Source organism: Haemaphysalis longicornis, unplaced genomic scaffold (genome assembly GCF_048455015.1).
Source record: "Haemaphysalis longicornis isolate Haplotype H1 unplaced genomic scaffold, Haemaphysalis longicornis Haplotype H1 scaffold_2, whole genome shotgun sequence".
NCBI lineage: Eukaryota > Metazoa > Arthropoda > Arachnida > Ixodida > Ixodidae > Haemaphysalis > Haemaphysalis longicornis.
The window spans coordinates 162,838,646-162,861,736 of NW_027526295.1; the positions used below are offsets into that span (position 1 = coordinate 162,838,646).

A 23,091-nucleotide genomic window follows, 5' to 3' on the forward strand; every position below is an offset into this window, starting at 1 on the left:
TTCGCTTCAAGCTGTCCGGTGTGGGACGTATTGGGGGAAAAAGCGCATCCTGGAGCGTGCGTACGCAATGGAACAAGGCTTTCTGCAGCCAATCGGGGAGACGCTTCTTAGCTCCAATCAGACATGTCCCCACCAAAGTGAAAAGGAAAAAAATCAAACACAGAAGACACCAAGTTCAAACTCGAAGGCACCCGTTTCTGGCAAAAGAATTACTGTTGAGAATAAAGTAAAGGTATACACACTCGAAAGGGAAAAAGACAGGCGGTCGTTTCAACTAGGCCGAGAGTTCGGAGCCCAGAGCGGCCCGCGTAGACGCAACGGGGGGTCGGAGACGCCACTGCGCGCGGTAACCTGAGACGGGCCGATGGCTCGTTCTCAACAGTCGCGTACTCCTGGTCGGCCGACGGGCAAACACACGCGCCGGAGCCGTTTCTCAGAAAAAAGGGGGCCAGGGCCCAGCCGCGTCCGAAGCGTTTTCACACAAAACACTTGGGAGGAAGAGCCCCCGCGGCGGGAACAGAACTCAAAACAACCAGAAATCATCAAGAGACCTCCGCTTCGCGACAGTATTATCGGTCTGGTCTTATATAAGTTGTCACATATGTAATGATTGATCGTATAAAATTAGCAGTTTTAGTGCAAATGAAAATGGCCCTGCAGGTTTGCAGCCGTTCCGGTCCGGGCACCGTGTACAGCAACCTCACTATAGCCTCAATCTTCGTCCTATAGGTATATTATATCTGCTCCTAGAAGGTGGAGTGAATTACCTACTAATTCACTCAGAAGTTTTTAAGATCGCTACCTGAAAACGATCGTAGTTTAACTCACTCACTCGTTTAATCACATCACGGCTGGACAGCTCCTCAAACAATGCTCCTAACTGCGTCAGCGCGAGTTTGTGATGTGAGGTAGGAATTTTTTTACATTTAAGAACAACAGTTCATTAAGGTGTATTTTCGTTTTCCAGCAACTGTACTGGAAAAATTCGTTTTTCGTTTGTAAGGGATAAAGTCCCTCGATAAACGCTAATGGAGAGACTTTAGTAAAGGCGCCACTGACGAAACAACCAAACATGGCGGATTGGTGCTACGTCACCATTACGTCACAAACCGCCACCTTACCTCCAGTGCTTTCCGTTGTTACAAGTTGACGCTACTCTTCCCGAAGCAGGGTGTTTCTGGGCGACCGTTGTTTTGGTAGTTTGGTGCGACGTGTTGACTGTGTCCGATTTGCTACATTTTAAAGCAACTCCGAAATGATTCGATGGTTATCACTTCTTCTGACATGCACATCAACGTGTAAGTGAGAAATCGCCGTACTATAAGTTGATACTTGTTTAGTTAATGACTTGCTGATGTCGTGCGAGCGTAAGGGTGCGGCTGCTTCGGCTGCATCCACATTCCGTTGAAGTTGTCAAACTTCCGTTGCCAACGGATGATTTCAGTCTTGCGTTAATCGTTAGAAAATTGCACTTTCTGCGTCGAGGCTGCCGGTTGTTGTTTGTACACAGTGGCAGTATATACACAGTCTGTGTTTTATACACAGTCCGGTATATTCACAGTGGCGCAACAAGAATGATCCCATTTCGGTAGAAAGAGTCGGGTTGGTGACAGGGTGGTTGCTGATCGTTTCTTCTTGCAGGTTTTGCCCTAGAATGCTACGTGTGCACGAGTCAAGACAAAAACAACGAAAAATGTACCGAAACGATAAGGACTTGCGACCCTTCCGAGACCCGATGCCTTACAGAAGTTCGCTGGGGAAGTAAGTATGAAACCTTGCTTGCGCTATCGCGCGTGACAACAGGTGGTTTGTTACCCGCTCAGGCATCGGACTTCAACACGCGTTAGCGAATCGTAGATATTGTCTGAATTTTTTGTTGGCAGTTTGGGGGAAATCTGCCCTTCGACTCATTAAAATAGACCGGTCACTCTCGTGCTTGGTGTGCATCGAGGCTGTCGTAATCGAAATTTTTGGTTGATCAACAACAGTTCCCGACGATCGCCCCTGCGCTTATTAATTTAACGGGTTTCCAGGGGCATTAGAAAATTAAAACGCATGGTATGCATCAGGTAATGAAAGTAGGAAACGAAAATTACAGGGTGTTGAGTTCACACCATCACTGAGTTGCACATACATTTATAATCTCAATTGCGAGTATAGTACAGTGCTCCAACTCAAGTCACAAAATGGAGCCTCGATAATCTGCAATGCATATTTAGAAAATACCTGCAGGGTTGTTCGTTTTCGGGTTTTATACTTTTTTAAAATCGGGGGGGTAAAATTCGGATGCTATTTTTCAAAGTAATAATCCATGAGAAATCGGGCTTTTTTCTGTAACCATTCTGAAATTCGTGTTTTTTCGGGTTAAATCTTCAGATGTACTATTTTATTTTATAAGTTTATTTTATAAGTTTAGTTTAGTTTATAAGGTATCACAAGGTTCTGAACTCTCACTGGTTAAAATAGGTGTTTGTTTCGAGCTGTTAATTGGGGGGACATAAGGGTCTTTTAGCAAATGCTCTCCGAACTTTGGCATTTGTTTGGACATGAATCCGTAATGGTGACAGTAAAGAGCATTGATCATTTCAAAGAAATGAAACATTCTATTCACGAATAGCTGGTCATCGACTATTCACTCGTCCTTGTTTACATATTATCTGCATGCGCAACATGTCAATCTCTATTCGAAACCAGTCTTATCGTTGAACGTACCTCAATTGGGAGAAGGTTCTCGACAACACAGCTTCTATTAGCTAGGCACAATAATGGCAGTGCAATCATATGCCGGCCTGAGGTTGCGAGCGGTAGAGTCATGCCAATACTCAATGAGTTTAGACACTGTGTTTGTGGAGCTTTCTTCCAGAAAATACTGGTTGAGAACGGCGGGCCGTCAGCTCACAATTATGCATGCAGATTTAACCCGGGTTTAACCCGATTCTCCTGGAACATGTTCGAGGTGTAAGAATCGGGTAAAAAAAAATGAACAACCCTAAATATGCAGGATGTGTACTGAGTGCTGCTTGCACTACAGAAAGAGCTGCAACTCTGCACGCATAGAGACAATGCACAGCGTTCTACTCAGCAGCTCAAATGCATTGATTGGTCAAGCTGGATTTTAAATAAGAACTGCTTGGTGTGTGCAACGTTTGTGCATATTGAATGTAGAACGGTTTCGACATGTTTGCTAGGATGCAGTGTCACCGTGTACTGCAATGTGCGTTAGCTGACATGGGGTGCTGTACACAAAAGAGGATGCTGTGTAGCTTGAACATCATTTCTACCCAGTAGAATGAAAACAGCAGGGATCAAAATGCTGAGGGCTGCAAATGTATGTTTTCCCCCCCACAATATTAAGGGGAGAGAAAAAAAGTGATACTTTACGTTCACAAATGTCTGTGGTCGCAGCACAGTCACCATACCATGTGCTTGCTGTATAGCCATCTGTGCAGTCCTGTCGCTTCTATGCGATGGCCTGCAGTGCTGTACGGAGTATACGTACTTGTATTGTTTTACACCATTGCACAGCCGCATTGGTCGAAAAGAGTGCAATTGAATGCTGGTAGTTTTTTTTTTTAATTTATTCTACATCAAAATTGGCACAGCTATACAAGGGAATGTATGTTAGTGAGGAGGCATTTACTAGTGGCTGGTGACTGTTTCGCACCCATGTTGGGATGCAGGCGATCCAGTGGAATTTAATGTAACAGTGCTTAGTCCTGTCTGCCCCTGTGAGCGCCGACCAAAATTCCTTCCGTATGCATGCCTCTATGCTGTGAAACATGGTGTACTAATGTACCTAACAGTGTAGCATTGAAGAGATGCATATGTATGGCGTCAGTAGCGACTGCTGTGAAAATAGTTCTGGCTGTACAAATGAGCACACTTTAGTTGCAAATGCCTGTAGTTGCCTCTTTTTTTGCAGTCAGGAAATTATATGACAAGTGCTGTTGGTTATTGGCGCTCAGTGTATACTGAGAGCTAAATGGCGCTTGTGAAACCAACCGATCGCAGGCACACCATACTGGGCACCTTCAGGCGAGAAGCAGTTCTACATTAGCAAGTCCTGTGCCACGGAAGACCACTGCAGCTCCGAACTGAAGCGGTACCGGTACCGGTGTGACCGCATTTGGTACAACGACTGGGAGTGTGTTGAATGCTGCACTGGTGACCGCTGCAACTACTTTGTAACGGTACGAATTCTTTGCCCTTTGGCATGACAAAATTTAAGTGTGTGCAATAATTTTACAGCTTTATGATGTCTCATGCATTCTGGATCCTAGCCATGGGACACAAGAGCCCTGATATTTTGCAGGTTACCGTGTAATTGTCTGTGGGAGGCACCTCGCCAAAGCGAGGAAAGAACATAAGGAACATACTAAAAAAAAGATTTTGAGGTGGAATACGTTTTGTCAGGCCAAAGTTCACCCTGAACACGAATCTGAGAGAGCAGGGATATACAATCCCACATAAAAAACACTTGAACGAAGTCTCCGACAGCAATTTGCTGCTAACACAGAAAGTCAGATGGACATAAGTGAAGGATTCGGTGCACAACTGATAGACACTGTTGAATCTTGGGCCACTGTAAGGCGCTGTTCTGCCTACTTTTCTGATAGGAAAACCTTTTTTTTTTTCTTTTGCATCGCAGCTATCAGTTTGCAGCCTATCCTGATTGGCTGCCAGCCCAACAGTCTGTTGTCTGTTTGATAGTGTATTCAGACAACACACAAATATACACAAGAAACCGAGCAGGAAGCTCTACACTCCCTGCGACATCAACATGGATTTTCTCTGCTCATTCACTCCTCCCTCTCACAAGAGAATGCAAACAAAAATCCAGGGTGAGGGGGTGCATTGGAAGGGTGCATCAATGAGCCTAACAGACAAGGAAAGCAGCAGCCCTGCATCTTCTTTTGTTGTTCTTTGGTTTGTCAGTGAGAAGTGAAAGGTAATTACTACACTACTACCAAGGCCATGACCACTGTGGCCACGTGCAACCGATAATGGTCGTATTTGACAATTACTTCACGCAACCCCTTTTAACAGCGGAGCTGTTTAAGCTTGCCAGTGCCAGTTCGTTGGCGCTGGCAAAAAAAAAAAAAAAAAAAGCCCCCCCCAAAAAAAAGGACTCCTCCGGCGCAAGCCACGCGGCACAACCATTGTGCCTTGCCTCGCACAACTTCGTGCAGCTGCATAGACGAAGCCAAGCCTCGCCTGGTTATGATGTCACTGTGCCAACGCAGCAGCTTCTTGTCCCCATGTTGGCGACACACAGTGCCTTGTGACTCCACGCCAAGCGCATCGTTTAGACTCCCGCAAAGCATGAGTCAGCCGAAGAAGTATGTAACTCCGTACCAAGAAGGGCAGCATGAACGCCGTAGTATCGCTGTTCGAGAACATACGAGACAGCTACGATCCAACCCCGAGTATCGCACCAAAGCTGGCGCGCCTAAATGGCAGAAAAGAGTGGAAGATCCGAAGTACCGCGCTTGTGATGTGGAGTGCAAGCAGTATCACCAGCAAAATGACCCCGGACGTTGAGTAATAGAGAACTTCCAATGTCAAGCCTGCAAATTCATGGGTGGCACGAATGGCCTTACCCCCTCAACACCTAGCCTAGCCTAGCAAGAACATCGCCAAATCCAGCAAAACTTAACAAAAACAGAAAAAGCTAGCTCGACCCCCAGGTCCACTGTTTCTCTAGCCTTGCTACACTACCTAGTGCAAGCTGCGCCAAGTTCTTTTTTCTTTCTTTTTCCTTTTTCTTCTTTCTTTTTCTTTTTTGGACACTATAATGCAGATTTGATGCGAACGTAGTCACTTCGTACAAATTTTTGCTAGGACAATTTCGGTGGTTGTAGCACCACAACTTCAGGCTTAAATTCTTAGGCCATTAACTCGAGTGTCTTTTGAAAATCTCTGCGCAGCTAAGTTCTATATGCAAGCTCAAGTCGTTCTCATCCTTTGTAAGTATGGTCAGGTGTGCTTTGTTTTCAATTTTTTGCTGCCTGCCAGGCAGGATGACAAACATTGTTTTAAAAAGGCCATGCAGACAAAACACAAGCTTGGTTCATTTGAATGATTCCCTCATTAGAATCATAGTGACACCACTTTTAATGAAACTTTGCTCAAATAAGCTGTATAATTATGAAAAAAGGGAATGGTCATGCAACTCACTAGCTCCTTTCCCACACTATAACCTACGACGTAATATGCACAGGTGTGCAGATGGCTGAGGCAGGCAAAAGCAAACGCAAGTTAGACAGGGCTTGTAAGCTTGCAAAATGAGCTATTTTTGCTTAAATGTAATGCATATTCGTTTTATAGCAGTAAGAATGATGGGGTAAACAATGGAAGTTGCAAAAGTACACGTAAACATAGAAGTAGCAGTGTGTTCTACTGTTGGTACTGCGTGCACTATGCTTGTTATAATTGCATATACCCCATGTTTCATGAAACGATTACTACCTACAGTAACAAAAGCAAGCCAGGCGCAACTGCGGTCAGAAACAAAGCAAAGACGGACAGCGGTTCTGTGCAGTATGGTGGCGCCATATAGGAGGACTGATGGTAAACAAGGCGTTCATCAGTCTGCTGCAGACTGAACAGCGCACTAATGTTCACTTGCAGTCCTTTCCTGGTTATGTCATCGCAGACTTCATGAAACACACAATTTGGCGGGAGAATCAAAATTTCAACTTATAGTGATTAATTCCTCAGTGAACAAAGCCAGACAAGCGCTGGGTGCACTGCAAAACACCAAATCTTTTGAATAAAACAAACTTGCATTTTGTCTGCGTGGCCCCTTTAAGGGCAAGAATTTCTTTGGACGTGGGAAGGTATATACGTATTGACATTGGAAAAACGAATAGAAAAGACAGAGCTTTTATTCGTGGACTTGAATGGACATCTCGCGTCACAAGGGTAACAAACTAAAAAGTCTTGAGCACAAATTTTTTATCGAGAGGCCTCTTCCTTTCGTATGCCGTCTTCCACAGACTGAGCGCTATTGTTGTGACTTAGGACCAAGAGAAAACGTGGTGTAAATTGTTGGCTTCACCGCAACTCACGATCACTCTATTGTACATTCAGAGATTGCTTTTTGTTGGTTCAAGACATGTGGAGAAACCTGCGAGGGCTTTTACGATGCACTCTTGTTACCCCCGTGTGAGGGCGTCCTGAAGATGTGCCAACAGTAATGGTAATGGATGGCAGTGCCGCTTTGGAAGGACCCAAAGTGGAAATGACTGACTGTCAAGCACATGACTGCATCTGACAATGCTGTCACCTGTGTAAAGTGTCGTTAGTAAAGACTATAGTGGCCCTATTACAGTAATGTCACTATTGCTAAGATTATTTCAACTGCTGCTTGTGTTGCAAGTGTCATCAGCTTGGCTCGTTGATAATGGGCCTACCACTTGTGCTTATTTTTAACAACTGTAACGGCTGTTCTTATCACAATCATTTGTAAGGAGCAAGTTTCAGGCAAGGAAAAATAAGAGATTCGGGCTTTGGCTACTTGACAATGCCATGTACGCTTCGGCGAGAAAAAAAAAAAAAAAAAACTGCAGCAACAGCAGCGTACTTTCTTGCTCATATGTTTCATTTAACTTAGCAGGAAACTTCTAACACTTCTGCTAGCATGAAATGTGAGTAGTATAGTATGGTGGTGCTTTCACTTGGCGAAAGTATCTAAAAATTAACTGAATGAAACACCTCTCTAGTTTCAGTTTCATCTTCCACTTACTTATGGGTGTTCCCAGCAAAGTTTCTAAGAGGGGCTGTGTTGGCAGTTGACATCACAGTTGGCTTATTACAGAACAGTCCTTGCTAGCTACGCTCCAAACATGACAAAGGCACACTGTAACGTGCATTTCGGCTTGCTTATGCCAGAGCCATTACATACTGCTAGTGTTTATTGTGAAGGCAAGGGCATATGCTGCTGTTGGCATCATCCACCCGGTTACCATATTTTCGCGCGTAGAACCAAACCCTGCATATAATCCGCACCCCCACTTTCAGACCGCCAAGAAAAAAAAAAAATTCCTGTGTATTGTCCGCATATCTGACACAGGAAAGGCTCCTCCAAAGCTACTGCTCAAGCAACACATCACATACTATGTAGGCAGAAAAAGCGTATATTTAGCAAGTAGAGTATGCACTGACTACAAGGCGACAGTCTTAATTGACTAATAAAATTCAGTAGTTAGATCGCGTCCATCCTTGTTTTTTCTTCCTTGTCCTTGTATGTTTTCAGCAATCGCTGCTATGGAAGGCTTAGTCAGTGTTACTGTGAAGGAGCTTCACGGCACAACGCGCATTGCTGTAAAGCTGCACTAAAGAAAAAACCCTGTGTATTATCCGCACCCCTACTTTGCTACACGCACCCCCTACGTGCGAAAATACGGTATATGATCAGCTACCCAGTGCGGGAGCTGACTGCGTGTCTCTCACTTTCGTTATTTAGGTAGAGAAAGATAACCGCTGTTGTTTCTAAATGTACTTGGAACAGCCTGTATGTGCTCAGAGTGTAGATATTTTCACAAGGTATCTGTTGCTTTCTTAATTCTCATCAGAAGCTGAGGCATGTGTTGGCTCCCAATCAGAACCTGCCCAGTTTGTTCTGTTTCAGTTTTAGGCCATTTGGGCGTCCGTTGCCAATGTTATTTTTATGAAGATGATGCGAACACTGAATACCAGACATAGAAAAGGCAGCACAAAACTGTTCTCAAAACATAAAAGGAAAATAAAGAAGAAAAAGTGCCATCTTACGCAAATTCGTGAAATGTTATTAATGATGTAGTGGCAAACGCTGATCCTGACAAGTAATGAGATATGCTGGAGGGCGATAATTTGAAGGAATGCAAATATATTGCATTTTGCTGTTTTTCGGTAAGTCATGAGAAAAAGGACATGGACAAAATCAAGTGTATGTGAACGTCTGCACTAAGGTAACACCGGAAATATAGTTTTAATTTATTCTTGGTTGCGAGTCACAAATCTCAACATGCACCGTGTGCCCCTATGAGCTGTCAGTGTTTTGAATGCATTACGCTTCTTTCGACAACAGTGGCAACTAAGCCAAATTAATGATGTATGACTGAGCTGTGTTCAGCACAAAGTGCACACACCGAAAGCACCACGCTCTACTATCAACCTGCTCCTTCCTCATCTCCTGTGCTACAAATATTTTAGTATTGTGATGAGAACCTGAGTTGGTCATGACCACTGTACGTGGCCTGCTCATCTCATAACCCCATGTGTGCTGTTCTGTGTGACAGCCAGTGAAGTGACCCGTCACTCTGGCCAGCAGTTATCCACTAGTACCAAAGATAAGCTGCAGACCTCTTTTACGTGCAGTTTTGAATTCCATTTGTGTTTACGATTCCTGTACTTTTGATTGGTTCAGCCACATTATTCTTTAAATGCTGGAAGCATTAGTGAGCTGCTTATCAAAGATTTGCTGGAGGAGTGGGTTAGTTTTTGCCTATGGTAGGAGTGGGATTGTAACCTTATTCTGCACCTTGCTGTTCGCTAAATTAAGGAGTGGGGGGATGAAACACAGCTCTCTGTGACACCTGACGTCATTATGATTCCCTACCAAAAGCCATGGTATTTGTAGTGTAGAAATGGTGCACAGAACGATTTGAAGGCTTGTCATCTTTTCGTCCCCTCCCATGGCAAAAAATAAAAAGCAGTGCTTCGAGGGGAAACTGCATAGCACTCTGCCTGTTTTGTCTGTTTTGGTGTTTGATGAAGGATTTTTGTTTGGTGTGTGGACATGCTCTTTTAATGCGACCCACATGCAACTTATGGTCTCACAAAGCAAGGAATGGTGTAGTTTCTTCCCTATGCTAGCAAAGAAACTCATGTCAGGCATCTGCTATAAACATGCACCCTGCCTAGTGAAGAAAAATAATGTATCTTTGCAATAGCCAGTTGTGAGCTGATACGCCATGCTGCACATTGTCCCAGCTTTCGGCAATGATGGCGTTGTCCGACGTTAATGTTCTTTTCCCTGGTTGCAGCTTGCTGCAGGGCATTCACGGCCGTCGATGTGGCTCTGCCTGGCTGCGGCTGCCATCGGATTGCTTGCGTACTTCAGGGCATCGTGACGCGGTGGGTCCCACGTTGCTCACGGCTCCTACAGCCCCTGATGGATCTCAGCATTCAGGTCTCAGCGTGCTGGAGGCCTCCTTGCAGGGATCCACCGAGTACGATTCTTCGCTCTGAGTCGTGTGCCTTGTCACAAGTGGCCCCTGCAGTCGTATCAGGCCAGAATGTAATGCGCTGTGAGGGTGGAATCTCTTTGCAGTGTGGCTTAGTGACAGGCTGCAACGGGGCCACCCCATTGTTCACGGGGTGGTGATAGAGAGCAGAATCTCTTTTTATTCATCTGGGCTCACATGCATCCTTTGGTTCTTTGCTGTCTTGAGAATGTGTGAAAATCATGCTGCAGAGAATATTTTAATTCTGTGAAGGCTACATTCCTTTTTTTTTTTTTTTTTGCATTCACTTTCGCCTTTACTGAAGTTGAATGTGTTATCTCGAGCAAGTCAGGATCTGTTCTGAAATGTGAATGATGTTTTATGCCACTTCTTGGCTGTTCGGAGCAAATGCTGCCCAGTAACTTTTCCTATGGAGTGTAGGCCCGTGCGTATTTGAGAGAGGTAATGCTTGAAGCATTGGGGGGCAGAGTGGTTTTTGTACAGTCAAACTTGCTTATAACAAACTCGAAAGTGCCACGATAAGTAGTCGTTATACCTGTAGTTTGTTGTAGATGGACTTGACCTTTAAAACGCGCGCAAATTAGCGAACATGTCAACAACCCTTTCGGTGACAAGTTGAGCCTTTCACTTTACGAAGGGAGGCCCGCTGCTTGTTTACGAACGAACCAAACTGTGTGTCGAACCTGCTGCTACCAACACAGTGCCTGCGAAGAAATTCTTTCAGGCGTCTTCAAAGTCTCCACTCGCTGTAATGGCTTTGATAGCTATCAGCCGTGCCAGGCTGAGCGTACCGGGAGCTGTGTTGCTTTGGCTGGAGAAGAGCTAAGTTTGAAATTTTGAATGTCATCATGATTCGTTATCAGCAACCGTCCAAACGAAGGGTCAGCGAACCAGGATCTCTAGATGGCAGCTAAGTAACCACCGGCACTTTTTGCAGCGCGCAGTGCCGCATTCGCGTCGACTCGGGCGGCATAAAGCATAGAGTTTCATACTAATATGTGAAATGAAACCCTATGGCGTGAAGATCGACACCGGCGATAGCAATGCTTGAGTGGCAGGTGATACAGAGGGCAGATCTTAAAGGCTATGCTTTTGCTGATTGACCGCCAGCTAACCGCCAGGCTTCACGCCCCTCTTTTTTCTTTCTTTCTTTTTTTTTTTTTTTTTTTTTTTTTTTTTTTTTTTTTCGGTTCTTCACTGCCTCATGCAGCTACGGATAGATGCCTTTGTAGAAATGCTTGGAAATTGAGTGACCTCAGTCGCTGCGTCCGAAATCTGTGGGTGGTGTTCGCCGATCTGGAATATCTTTGTCGCGATTAAACTGAAGCAGTGAACGCACCAGCACGCCACCTCTCCCATGCTTTAAGGACTTTTCATTTTTTTAATTTCACTTCGTATGCACCATATTTTTACTGTGACCGTATCGGTAGTGTTCATTGTGAAAGTAGGACGCTTTGAAAAACGTTTGGTATATCTGGACACAGTTTCGATGGGTGCCATAGGAAAGTCGCAAGTGCACCGAAATATGGTCGTTATATCTGGGATCGTTATAAGTAGGTTCGACTGTATTATCTTACGAAACTCTCAAGACTGTAGTTAGTAGAAGGTTTCGTCATTACAAGCACTGCGCATTGTGGCTCAACACAAAGTATGCCAGAAAATGGTTGTGCATGCAAATTCTCCTTTTGAGCGCAGAATGAGCTCCTGTTGACACATGCGTAGCACCAAGAGGACCTCATTTCGTGACAAAAAAGAAAAGATATATTTTGACATTACCAGTGCTCTCAAACACAGTAAACGTTACTGACATACAGTTTTTAGTTTGTGGGGCTCTGGTAATACTGCCACGTAACGTTGCATCCAACTTGATTGGAAAAATAACTGCTGGAAACATCTTCTCACGATGAAGTGGCTAGCTTTTACACCAGAAAAGGTTGAACTCAGTTCGCTGCTTGCTTACCTGATGACAGTTGTCCGAGCCTCGTATTTTCACTCGCAAGCATGCCTCAAACCGACGTCTCCATGACAGAACTGCGGTCTTCTGCTTTAGTGTTGGTGCTAACGCCATGCAAAGCACAACATTCGTGTGAGGTGTGTGTAATTTTGTTGGGAGGGACAAAATGGTAGTGCAATATGGTGAGAGAATGCCACTGACCCTTGCCAGTCCGTCGGTGAACTCGGTGAACTCGGTGATGCATTCTTGTTAGCAGACTGCAAAATTTGCGGGTCCTGGTGGGACTGCACAGAGCGAAGTTAATTGTCCGATGTGCACCAAGTGCAGTTAAAAATCACTTTTACAAGCGGCTTCTGCCCCTGTCAAACGTGCCTATTTGAGTGCACTCGGGCTCCCTGAATGGCACTTTGGCTGTGCGCTGCTAAACGACGAAATAAAGTGCCTTTGGCCGTGATGTCAGTGACGATAGCTTGCACAAATATTCCGCAAAATTACTTGAAATTCCGCCTTTTTGTCACGTGAGAGACAATGCAAACACTTCATTGTGTTGCAACACTGCAATCGGCGTCTCTCACAAGTCCACAAAGAACACTGGCGGTCATATTTTCATTTATTTGCTGTGCAGTGAATTGCAGCAGAATTATTGTCGAGGAAAAATTATCAGAGAGCGTGGATTGTAACCAAAAAGACTGAAACGGGAATGCGACCACAAAGCCACAACAAACAGTTACGTGAATGCCGCAGAGAACGGCGGCCATGGAGCAACACCCCACCAGGCGACGCTGGCGCGTTGTTTGGCGAGGGATTACTTTCTTCTTTATCGTCGCTGCAGCCCTTTTTGTAAAAATAAATCAATGATACATCCATTAAAATTTTAACATAATTTTTAGACATCTAAACACTTGTTCTTTTATGTTATGTTTGCCGATTTTTGACCACTGCAGCCGAGACAACCCACTCGGCGAGCCGGCCCAGGTAAAGTGTGTTTCGGAAACGCACTCAGCTTAAAGTGCGTTTGGTGGCAAGTGTCATTTGGGTCTGCAGTTTAGCTGCGCTTGAATGACATTTTAGCCCAGTGCACTCTGTGGAAGTGCACTTAAATAGGCACGTTTGACAGGGGTATTACTCTCGTAAACCAGCTAGTGCGCATTTTCAATGGTAATTACTTTTTTTTGGCATCATGTCTGCAAACCTTCAATCTCCGAGGCATGAGCAAGCTAGAAGTAACTTATTGCCTCGTGTGTACCTGTACTTATCAGCTACTTACGCAGAGACTGCAACTGTCATGTAGTGTGTTGTGTGAACGGCCGTGCACATCAGTGCTGTACAGATTGTGTGCGAGTTCCCTATTAAAGCACCAGAACATATTTTTACCGTCGTCTTATACTGGTGGGGCAGTAACACTCAGTGTGGAACACTGTACCTTGCAGAGGAAAGAAAAGCATGCAAAAAGCCAAGAGCTGCTCAGGGAGTGTGGCTTAAGACTAGAATAGCTTTGCTGGTCGAGCACACTGTCTTGGTGCAATTTCTGTACTATTGGGTACCTGTGAGCTCGGGCTGTTTTATAGCAGTAAACATTCCATTCCCTGTCTATGTTTGTCATCAACCCTTGGTCATTCCAAGGATTAATTATGGTTTGCCATGTTATTGAGTCTTCTGCAAACCTGTGGTAATGTTGGGTATTGAGATCTGAAGCTTATATGGTACAAGCACACGTTTTTATTCCCGTTGCTCTCTTTCATGTTGTTAGATACTATTCCTGTCTTTCTACTGCACTCATCACTCACGATCTGTGGCTCATGGAAAGGTCGCGTGATGTGTGCTGAATTGCCTTTATTTTATTCAGATTTAACGTGCGCGAGCTTACTGCCACTACTTCAGCAACTGTGACCGCAAAGGTCAATATCCGTCCATATTTTGTACATAACATTGAACTATCTCAAGCTGCGTGTTGTGCTGTACTTGTGAAGTTTGATTATAAGCAAGTCGTCTGCCCTTTGTGTTATTTTTCGCGGGCTTGCAGTTTTACACTTTTTTTTTTACTTGTTGCCAACCCTTGATCCAAAACCTCATCTTTACTGGAGTGTTTGTGAACGGTAAGGTACTGTAAGTGTGGGAGTCTTGTTATATATCGTTGCGCGCTTTACATCGTAAGTTTCTCTCTTGAAACTGAGACTGTTTTATCGACCAAATTTTGTGTACAGTGCAGCTACGGATTTATTTTTGGAGTTTTGTATGCAGCCAGCTGCACATGTAATAAATCAGAATGTCTGTTAAAAATAAAACAAGAATGTTGGTATGGCTTGAATTTTGTGGCCTTCATTCTCGAGCAGAAACAACTCCCAAATATTTAGTATTCTGCTTTGTAGTTTGCTATGATTACTAATCAAGCCAACTTTGTTGCTCTGCTGTAAAGGAGTTTTGGAACGAAGGCTTTGTGTAGCGAGCAAATGTGAGATGAACAGGTTTTGTACGCTGGATGGTTGAAACCCTAGAACACGTTTATCACACCTAGCCTAGTAGGCCCCTGAAAGCAAAACGCTGATTGCTGGGAGAAGATTCCACACACATGGCGTGAGCTTTCCTGTGTCTACATCTGGAAGTGCCGTGCTTGACAAGACCGTAATTGCATACCGGTAAGTGTTGATGCCCTCCTCTGGACATGCCCATACTGGGCAGCAGTGCACATTAAATTTTTTGGAGATAAACTACTGCCAGTTATGCAATTTGAACTAGTCTTCTTTGGAATGTGACTAAGTGTGTGATCATCCACAACAGCTACTTCTCGTGCTTGACAGCATTCAATCACATTTCTCGGACAACCCTGAAAGAGATGTCTACCCACTCTTTTTTCAGAAGTATGCAGTATTAGCACGATGTCCATAATAGTACTTCTGTTTTTAAACTCTTTTATGTAAAGCTGTCAAGAACCCGCCCCGAAGGTCCCTTTTTTCCCCTTGCCAGGTTATTTGGCAATTTTATGCCTGCTTTTGATACAAAGTCAGTGACCTTTCTGTTCTCTGTTTTTTTTTTTCTTTTTTCTGCAAAAAGCTCTTGACTGTGGACTGTATTATGACATGTACTAGAAGCCAATATGAAAGTCGCAGACATTCGTGACACTCATAATTTCTTCTGTGTATTGGTTTCCTGTATGACTGCATGTGTGCAGTAAAGAGCACTTGCGATCACCTTAAAATGGCAAAATAAATTATGGCAATACTGTTTTGAAACGGCTAACTATGCGTACTAGGTGATACTGAAAGTTTGGAAACAAGCTTTCAACCTGGCAGCACAACGGTATATGCGCAGCAAATAAAGCACAGATCTTCATGTGCAATGTGTCAAAAGACACCATCCTGTGTACATCGGGAGATGTGCAACTGTTGTTATTCCAACCACATGTGCTACCGTCTGTGATTTCATCACGATTAACCAGTTATAGAACAATGAGTGAACATGCAATTCTGCATGAAGTTGCAAATCTGCTACAGAGACATTTGGCACGATCCAGCAAGTTAACGACAGTGCTGCAGTGAGTTGTGCAAGGTGTTCTGAGCGGCACACGCGGTTCAAGAGTGGCAGAACATCACTGGAAGGTAAATGGGGAACAGGAAAACCTTCAACAAGCTCGGTCCCTAAAAATGTCGCAATCATCCGGCAACCTGTGCTTTAGATTATGGTGTTTAACCTTAGGCACTGAGCCACTGTGAAAACCTGTGCATGGGAATAGTTGGAGAGCAATCCACACCATTGTCCCCATTGTCGTCGGGTCGTACGGAACAGTCCAGGCAATCCTCATGGGTGATTTGAACATGCGCTGTTTGCTGCCAAGCATGTTCCTTGCTGCTGACCCAGGAGCAGAAGGAACACCACATTGAAGTTTGCCAAGAACTCTGTCAGCGTTCCAGCAATGACCTGACCTTCATGCCAAAAATTGTCTCTGGTAATGAAACTTAGGCTTACAGAAACGACCCTCAACGAAGCAGCAGTCTTCACAGGTCTTCCCGACCAAAAAAGGCGAAATAGGTCCACAGCTTCACCAACCGCATGCTCATCGTGTTTTCCGACATTTGTTACATTTTCCATCAAGAGCTTGTCTCCAAGGTCAGGCCATCAATAGCAAGATGTACTGACTGGTTTTCTAGGCCTTTGAGGGAAAACATCTGCCAGCAGCAACCAAATCTGTAGTTGTGAAAAGCTGAATAACCGATGACAGCAATGCACCCTGTAACCGCGCTCTCTTCACATGTTTCTGCACCTACCCTACTCGCCAGATCTAGTTCCTGGAGGCTTCTGACTCAAAGTTAGAATATCTGACTCCAAGGTGGTTGTTCTGACACCACAACAGAGATTTAGCGTGAATTGCAGAAGGTGCTCGATGTATTTTGAAAGGAAGTCTCCGAGGGTACATTGTAGCACAAGGCGGGAACGCTGGTAGCACTGCATTGCTGTGCAAGGGGATTATTTTGAGGGTGGTTATGCGTAAATGCAGATAAAAAAAAGATCCAGTGTCATCTACACTAATGTGAAACCTGGAGAGGGGCGAGGAATACAGTGTATAAGTGCATCCAAAGATTGTAAGTCTATCTCTTGCCACACGGCGCACACTGATTGGGCACCGGAGAAGCGCCAGTGGAAGGAGCAGTCGCGCGCTTGCTGATGCGGTGGCACTGTCTCTTGCGTTGGACTGGATTTAAGCAATTAATTTGAGAGGCAGACTGGCCATAACCTGTCTTCGTGTTGCACGCCGCAGCATGCTAAGAAGTATCTAAGAAGTACATAGTGCGAGCAGTTGAAAAACGAGTGTCCCGGTGTGTTCTTTTAGTGCACGTTTTTACCCATGGAGATGGAACGTTCTAGCACGAGGCATTGGAAAATGAGTGTCCTGGTGTGTTCTTTTAGTATGCGTTACGTTCTAGTGCGAGGTGTCGGAAAACGAGTGTCCCAGTGTTTTAGTACCATGACTACATGAGACAGGAGATGGGGACAGTCTGAGCCCCTAATGGGCTTCACCCTTAAAAAGCCCTTCCTTGTACGCAGGGCTAGGCTCGAAACATGTTGGTACCACCTTGTATACGCATAGTATACAGTCTAACCCACTTATAATACTGAAGCGCAATCAAATTGTAGTAACTAGGCAAGGCAGAAAAAGATAACGAGGCAGAAAAGATTCCCAGGCACCTTAGGTTTTTTTACCAAGCAATTTACAAAACAGATAATTGTATGGCACTGTAGACTAAGCAGTGTATGCAAACTGGCTCAACAAAACTTGCAAGAACACCTTCCGCCTCCGCGTATCATTGGAAGATTTTACACTACTGCAGTGTTTTTTTCTTTTTAATCTCTGATAAACGGCAGCCTAGGGAATCCAGTCCATTCGATTATAAGAGGCACTGCAGCTTTCTTTCTATCTCAAAAGCTAGAAAGAATTGGAAGAAGGCTTCCTGCTACTCTTATCTCGGGGCCAGCTCGCAGCGGGAGACCAGAGGGGAAATCGAGTGGTCTGAAGAAATCGTGTGGTCTCTCGAAAGCTGTTGCGTATAAGAACTTTTTCTGGGGGCTGGAAAGATAGACCATGTGGTGCAAATAATATAAGCAGTGAAATTCCTTTCGTCTTTAAAAATGTGCGTTACGCACATGCAGTTGAACCTCATTATAACGAACACTGATATAGCGAATTATCGGCTATAGCGAACTAAATACGAACTTTGGTTGGTCACGCTTTATTTCAGTGACACTTATTTTGTTTATAATGAAACCGGAACCGCTAGAGCCACGCGCAATATCGGCTATAACGAAGGAATATTTCAGGAAGGCTGATAGGCTACTAGCAAAAAACTCTTGACTTCCAAAATTACGGAAGTAGAAAATGCCCTTTCGTGCATGTACAATGTGGAAAACTTCATCCTGCTCGGTGCTGTGCAAAGCCACCTGACGAAGATCACATCGTACTACAAATAAAAACGCGGGCCTGTTTTGTCAAACACACTTTATTGTGTTGTAATTTCACTTTCTAGTGTTCTGGTCCATTTAGTTCAAAATGCTGTTAGGAGACAGGGAACGACTACCTTGTTTATAGTGGGTTCGAAGCCCACTATGTAGTGTTTTTGTATCCAAGATTTTTTACGCTAGCCAGATTGCCCATTTGTTGAAGCCGATTTTTACCGATGCTGTTACAATGAATATTGGATACAACGAACTAATTTACTGCCCCCATACTACTTCATTTTTACGAGGTTCGACTGTAATGCTCCTGTTACTGTTCACAGGTCTCCAAAGACTGGAGTTTGAGTTTTCCGGTACTGTCGGGCTCAATTCGTAGTACAGATTATGAGGACAGTGGCCATTGTAATAAGCCATTTATTTTACCATATAGCATTCGACGAAGTTGATGCTGCCGCGACTGTTAATTGTTAAATTTTATGTATTGTAACCGGTATTGTTATAAGTGAGCTGAACTGCACATTGATAGTGCAAGACAATGACGGAGCATCTTTATTCTTTGAACACGCATGTCGTTCCTTCAGGCTCCTCTACTGCATACCTCGCTGAAATTTCATTCAGAGTAAGTGGGGCGTTACGAGCCTGCTTTTTTCCCATGTGTGCAATCACCATACCTGCCACTTCAGTACGTAACGAGGTTATTTATAAAAGACACATAGGTGCATGCAGTTCGCACTTACCTTTTCTCAATTAGTCACACCACTCTCCATGCAGTATAATGCACACCAGTCGACAACAGACGTGTTAATGCAAAACGATTTTATTTCGAAGGACACAAATGTTATAGACATTTGGAAGGAGAACATGTGGAAGAACGTAACATTTTCCCCCCAAAACAGAGCGTACCTGTTTTATTTCTCTTCCCAACATTGCTCGGGGCATCGCATTATACATCATCTTAGGAATCCTGCCCTCGAAGAATTGGCGCTGGACACTGCAACAGCGGAGGAAAACGATTGTGCTCGAGATAACAATGTGCAAGCAGCTAGCTTAGAATGGAAAGGAATCAAAGGTCGGAGTGTAATTTGTAAAAAGGAATGTGCATCGTTGGGGGGGGGGGACGTTACAAAAGTAGGTTCGTTTGAAATGCAAATACAGCAAGTCGGCCGTAAACGACTAACTGAAGAGACGCCTCAGCGCGTTTTCACATGTCCCGCACTTCTATCCACTTCCTCTGCAACCAGCCTTTCACGCAGCTTTCGAAATAATAAACAATGGAAAGCTGCCGGCTATCAACCTGTCTGCATTCTTAGCACTCATGTTCCCCGAGTATTTTTTTTTTTCCCCCGAGTATTCAATTCATACACGAAAACATGCCTGACGACTTAGCAAATCGTCAAAGTACACCCTCCAGTCCTGAACGGCAATGTGGGCTAATGCTCTCTTAATCACATTTCACCCCCTTGTGCCTATCGGGACGACTTGCACAGTATTCTGCATACTTCCTGCCACACAGGACACAAAAGGCGAGGCAAAAGCAGCAACACACAGGCAGTGGCGTAGAGTGCATGCTGCGAAGAAAAAAAATCAAAATGCGGCCGCAGTCGGGAAAAGACTTCCTGGCATAAGTTTGCGAATTCTTTGCTCAACTATTTCAACGCACTGCAACTCCCAACAGATCAAAGACATCTTCAAAGACCTATATTGCTCACGTTTCGTTGTATGCTAGATGGCTGAAACTCTAAAACACGTCAATCATACCTAGCCTAGTAGATCTGTGAAAACACAACGCTGAATACCACAAGGAGGTTCCACTCACTTTACGCCAGCCTTTCTGCGTCTACGCCAGGAAGTGGCGCTCTTGGCAACACCACTGCCTCTAACTCTACACAAAACGTTGTGAGAAACCTGCCACAGCGATGCACCGAACACCTGTGCTCAGAGTTGCTTAAGAACTCTCCCTTCGGGCGCCTCACATAGCTGCCTCATCTCATTTTATTGTGGCTTCCTCTTTTTTTTTTGCCACGCGAAATTCCACAAGGGATGACAACTATTCTGCAGGCATTGTTAAAAACGTTTGAATCCTGACGCTTGCGCAACTGTTGTGGTGCTACGAGCAAGACAATCACGAACTCGCACTTCAGCTGAAATGCCTGCAAATGCACACGCTACTCTGTTTTGCATCCTCCAGTGAAAGAAGCATAGCTCGAAAGAACAAGACGGGCATAGTCTCTGAGCTTGTATGTGTGGAGGAGGCTGCAAACAAAAGCTGACATCGTGAAGCTAATTTCCCCAGAAATGTTGACCCTGTTACCTCCCAAGGCCTCTGGGACTTCCTCCCATGGGCAAAGTATACCTCAGGAACGTTGCCAAAGTTTCTACTGCTGCCTTGCATAATTACAGGGCAGATAACGCATTGCTCGAAATCAAACAAAATTCAGCATCTTAAAAACTAAACTTTGGCGTATGTGCAAGGTAGCTTCAACCTCAAAAAAATATTCGACAATTCTTCATACACCAGTATGGTACTGCGTCCAAGTGCGCATGTTTTGGGTTCGGGCTGGCGTGCGCACAGCTTTTGGACACACACCGTCTGGTGTGCATGCTAACCACTATTTTGTCGAGGCAAACAGGGGGTCAGCGACCCCCATGCACAACCGAAACTTGAGTCAACAGAGAGAGGGTGTGGGCTGGAGCCTGCCTGCTCGCTGCCAAAGAAAGAATGCGTTTCACTTCCGGTGGTCGGTTGAAACGAACAACTGCGGCCACGTTCTATCCAGCTACTCCTCGACGCCGCTGCAGTTCCTAGCCTATTACGACCTCCTGACAGTTTCTCCAGAGAGGGGAAAGGGGGAGGGGGCGATAACACCTACGGCCGGCGCAGAAAACAGGCGCATCTAAGAATGCACTTCGAGACATTAAAACCTACGTACTCTGCAAACAGTTCTGTTTCACGAGCATATGGCAATCGGCATTGTGTAGACGACGCTTTCGTATACTCATATATAATATATATTTATTTATATTTATTCATTTGTTTAAACCATTTTTTTCTTTCACATCAACACTGACACTTATATGTACATCTATAGAAACAACCTTTGTCTTTAGAGTGAAGGGGAGAAATAGTTCATTCCTACTATGTACACGAAGGGAAACCCAAAGTGATCAGAATATATTTATATGTATTTATATACTTACAGCGAAAAGCAGGCAAAGTGCTGGTGAAAAACAACTATAAAACGTGAGTACAACATGCAGTATTTGTATACCGTCGTCACCCTTTCATTTTCCTGGCGTACACGCGTTATCACTGCTTCACCCGTCCTGGTCACACGGTCCTTTTCCTTCGCTTTCCCTCTAGATTTGGCGTGTGGTGCTGCAGGTTTCGTGGCGCGTTACTTCCTGCTTACGTCTCGTGCTTCTACGCTTGTCGGGAAGTTTTGAAATCCGTGCCTGGAGGAATTACGTCATCAGAGTCGTATGACACGCAAGTCTGCTTTCCAAAATGTGAATACATTCTATTGGCAAGTTATAGCTAGGAATTGTGTGTTTGGCTGACATGGCCTTGTAGGAGAAGTAACGAGACTCAAGCCTTCGCAGTGGCATTAGCTGGATAGCATTTAAAAATTATTAGAATTTTCGTCTTAGTTTTCATGTAGTTACGCATATGGCTGCCTTAAAGAAGCAGGTGGCACATATGGATGGCCAAGTGTTTTTTTTTTTGGTGTCGTTAAAAGCAATCTGTCATCAATTTGTAAGCAAAAACTATTAACTGCTGTAAAATACTTGGTGATAAAACTTCCACCCTGTGTCCTACGAGCCATCATTTTATGACTTAATTTTGAATGAACATGTGTCAAATGAACTCTATCATCTCAATTTTAAAGGAACTAAACCAGACATGTGCGAACTGTTTTTTTATGGTTTGACATCAAATAAAATAGAATGGTGATTTTGCATGAACCTTTTTGAACAATCACCGTAGCAAAATGTTAGTAAATAAGGGGGGTCTCTTGATATCAAAGAACATTACTGGCCGTTAAGTAAGAGTGGCGGCATGGCTCTGTAATCTCACTGAGTAGCATTTGACTGAAAGTGACCCACATGCATAGCCATAGTGAAAATTAGTAAAAACAAGTGCCCTCGCTTGTGTAATTTACTTAGCAGTAAGGGTATTTACAAATTTTGTAAATGCTGTCATTCAGTTTGAAAAATTACTGAAAGAACAGCGGATCAGTTTAACATTCCAAATGAGTGAACATTTGCACATATCTCGCCCGATTATGTAACTGTAGGTGTAATACGGTTTTGCAGCACGAAATTGCATGTTACAGATTGCGCATTCCACTTGATGGCTCTGTAGTGTTATAAGAATGAAACGTGTTCATAGCAAATCCTTAAAGTAAATTTGTAGCCCAGTATTGCCATGTAATTATTGTTTTACCTTTCTCATAACTGCTGGCCTTGATTGCACCAACTCGACCAATAGTGGACTCTGTTAATGGGGCATATTTCTCTCAAGACCAAATGGCGCACGGTCATATTTGTGTCGCAAGTAGATGGTACTTGACTCTGTTCTTGGGGAATTATAGTAATCTTACTCCAATATTAAAGCAATTTTGGAGTAATTTCACTCCAATATGTACGTTGAAAATGAGGGCAAAACTGCCTACGCACCCGCACAGCCAACAAGAAATTGTTACATAATTCAGGAGGGTGCACATCGCTCCAGGAGAGCAGTGTTGCTGCTAGTCTGTCCACACGCGTGCATACAAAACAAGCTGCGTCCAACCGCTCCAGACACACGGCGCCGCTACGTCAATGCATGTACCACCACCGCCTACAACGTGATACGGGATATGTTGATATACCGACCTAGAAGAAGAGAGAGAGCCACAGGGGGTGGAAGGCCGCCTATATGGGTGCGACTGGACCGAGTCTCCGTAAATGCCTATCAAAAAC

The 23,091-nt window shown here is 44.3% G+C and overlaps 2 protein-coding genes across 2 annotated transcripts in view; one reads left to right on the plus strand and one right to left on the minus strand.

Moving 5' to 3' along the window:
- The first annotated feature begins 1,139 nt into the window (after positions 1–1,139).
- Positions 1,140–14,491, plus strand: LOC144169414 (UPAR/Ly6 domain-containing protein cold-like). Its single transcript, XM_077698543.1, has 4 exons — positions 1,140–1,298; positions 1,642–1,761; positions 4,012–4,190; positions 10,029–14,491. Exons 1-4 carry the CDS (start codon positions 1,256–1,258, stop codon positions 10,113–10,115), a joined length of 429 nt encoding a protein of 142 aa, XP_077554669.1. The 5' UTR covers positions 1,140–1,255; the 3' UTR covers positions 10,116–14,491.
- The window catches only part of Alpha-catr (alpha-catenin related), a 216,549-nt gene continuing 205,864 nt past the window's right edge, over positions 12,407–23,091 (minus strand). The window contains exon 18 of the mRNA XM_077698542.1: positions 12,407–12,467. The gene's annotated coding sequence lies outside the window, so the exon portion shown is untranslated. The remainder of the gene's footprint in view (positions 12,468–23,091) is intronic.

Coding starts and splice junctions, on each gene's coding strand:
- LOC144169414 (XM_077698543.1), top strand. CDS start 1,256: ATGATTCGATGGTTATCACTTCTTCTGACATGCACATCAACGT. Junction 1,299..1,641: donor TCTGACATGCACATCAACGT/GTAAGTGAGAAA, acceptor TTCTTCTTGCAG/GTTTTGCCCTAGAATGCTAC. Junction 1,762..4,011: donor TACAGAAGTTCGCTGGGGAA/GTAAGTATGAAA, acceptor AACCGATCGCAG/GCACACCATACTGGGCACCT.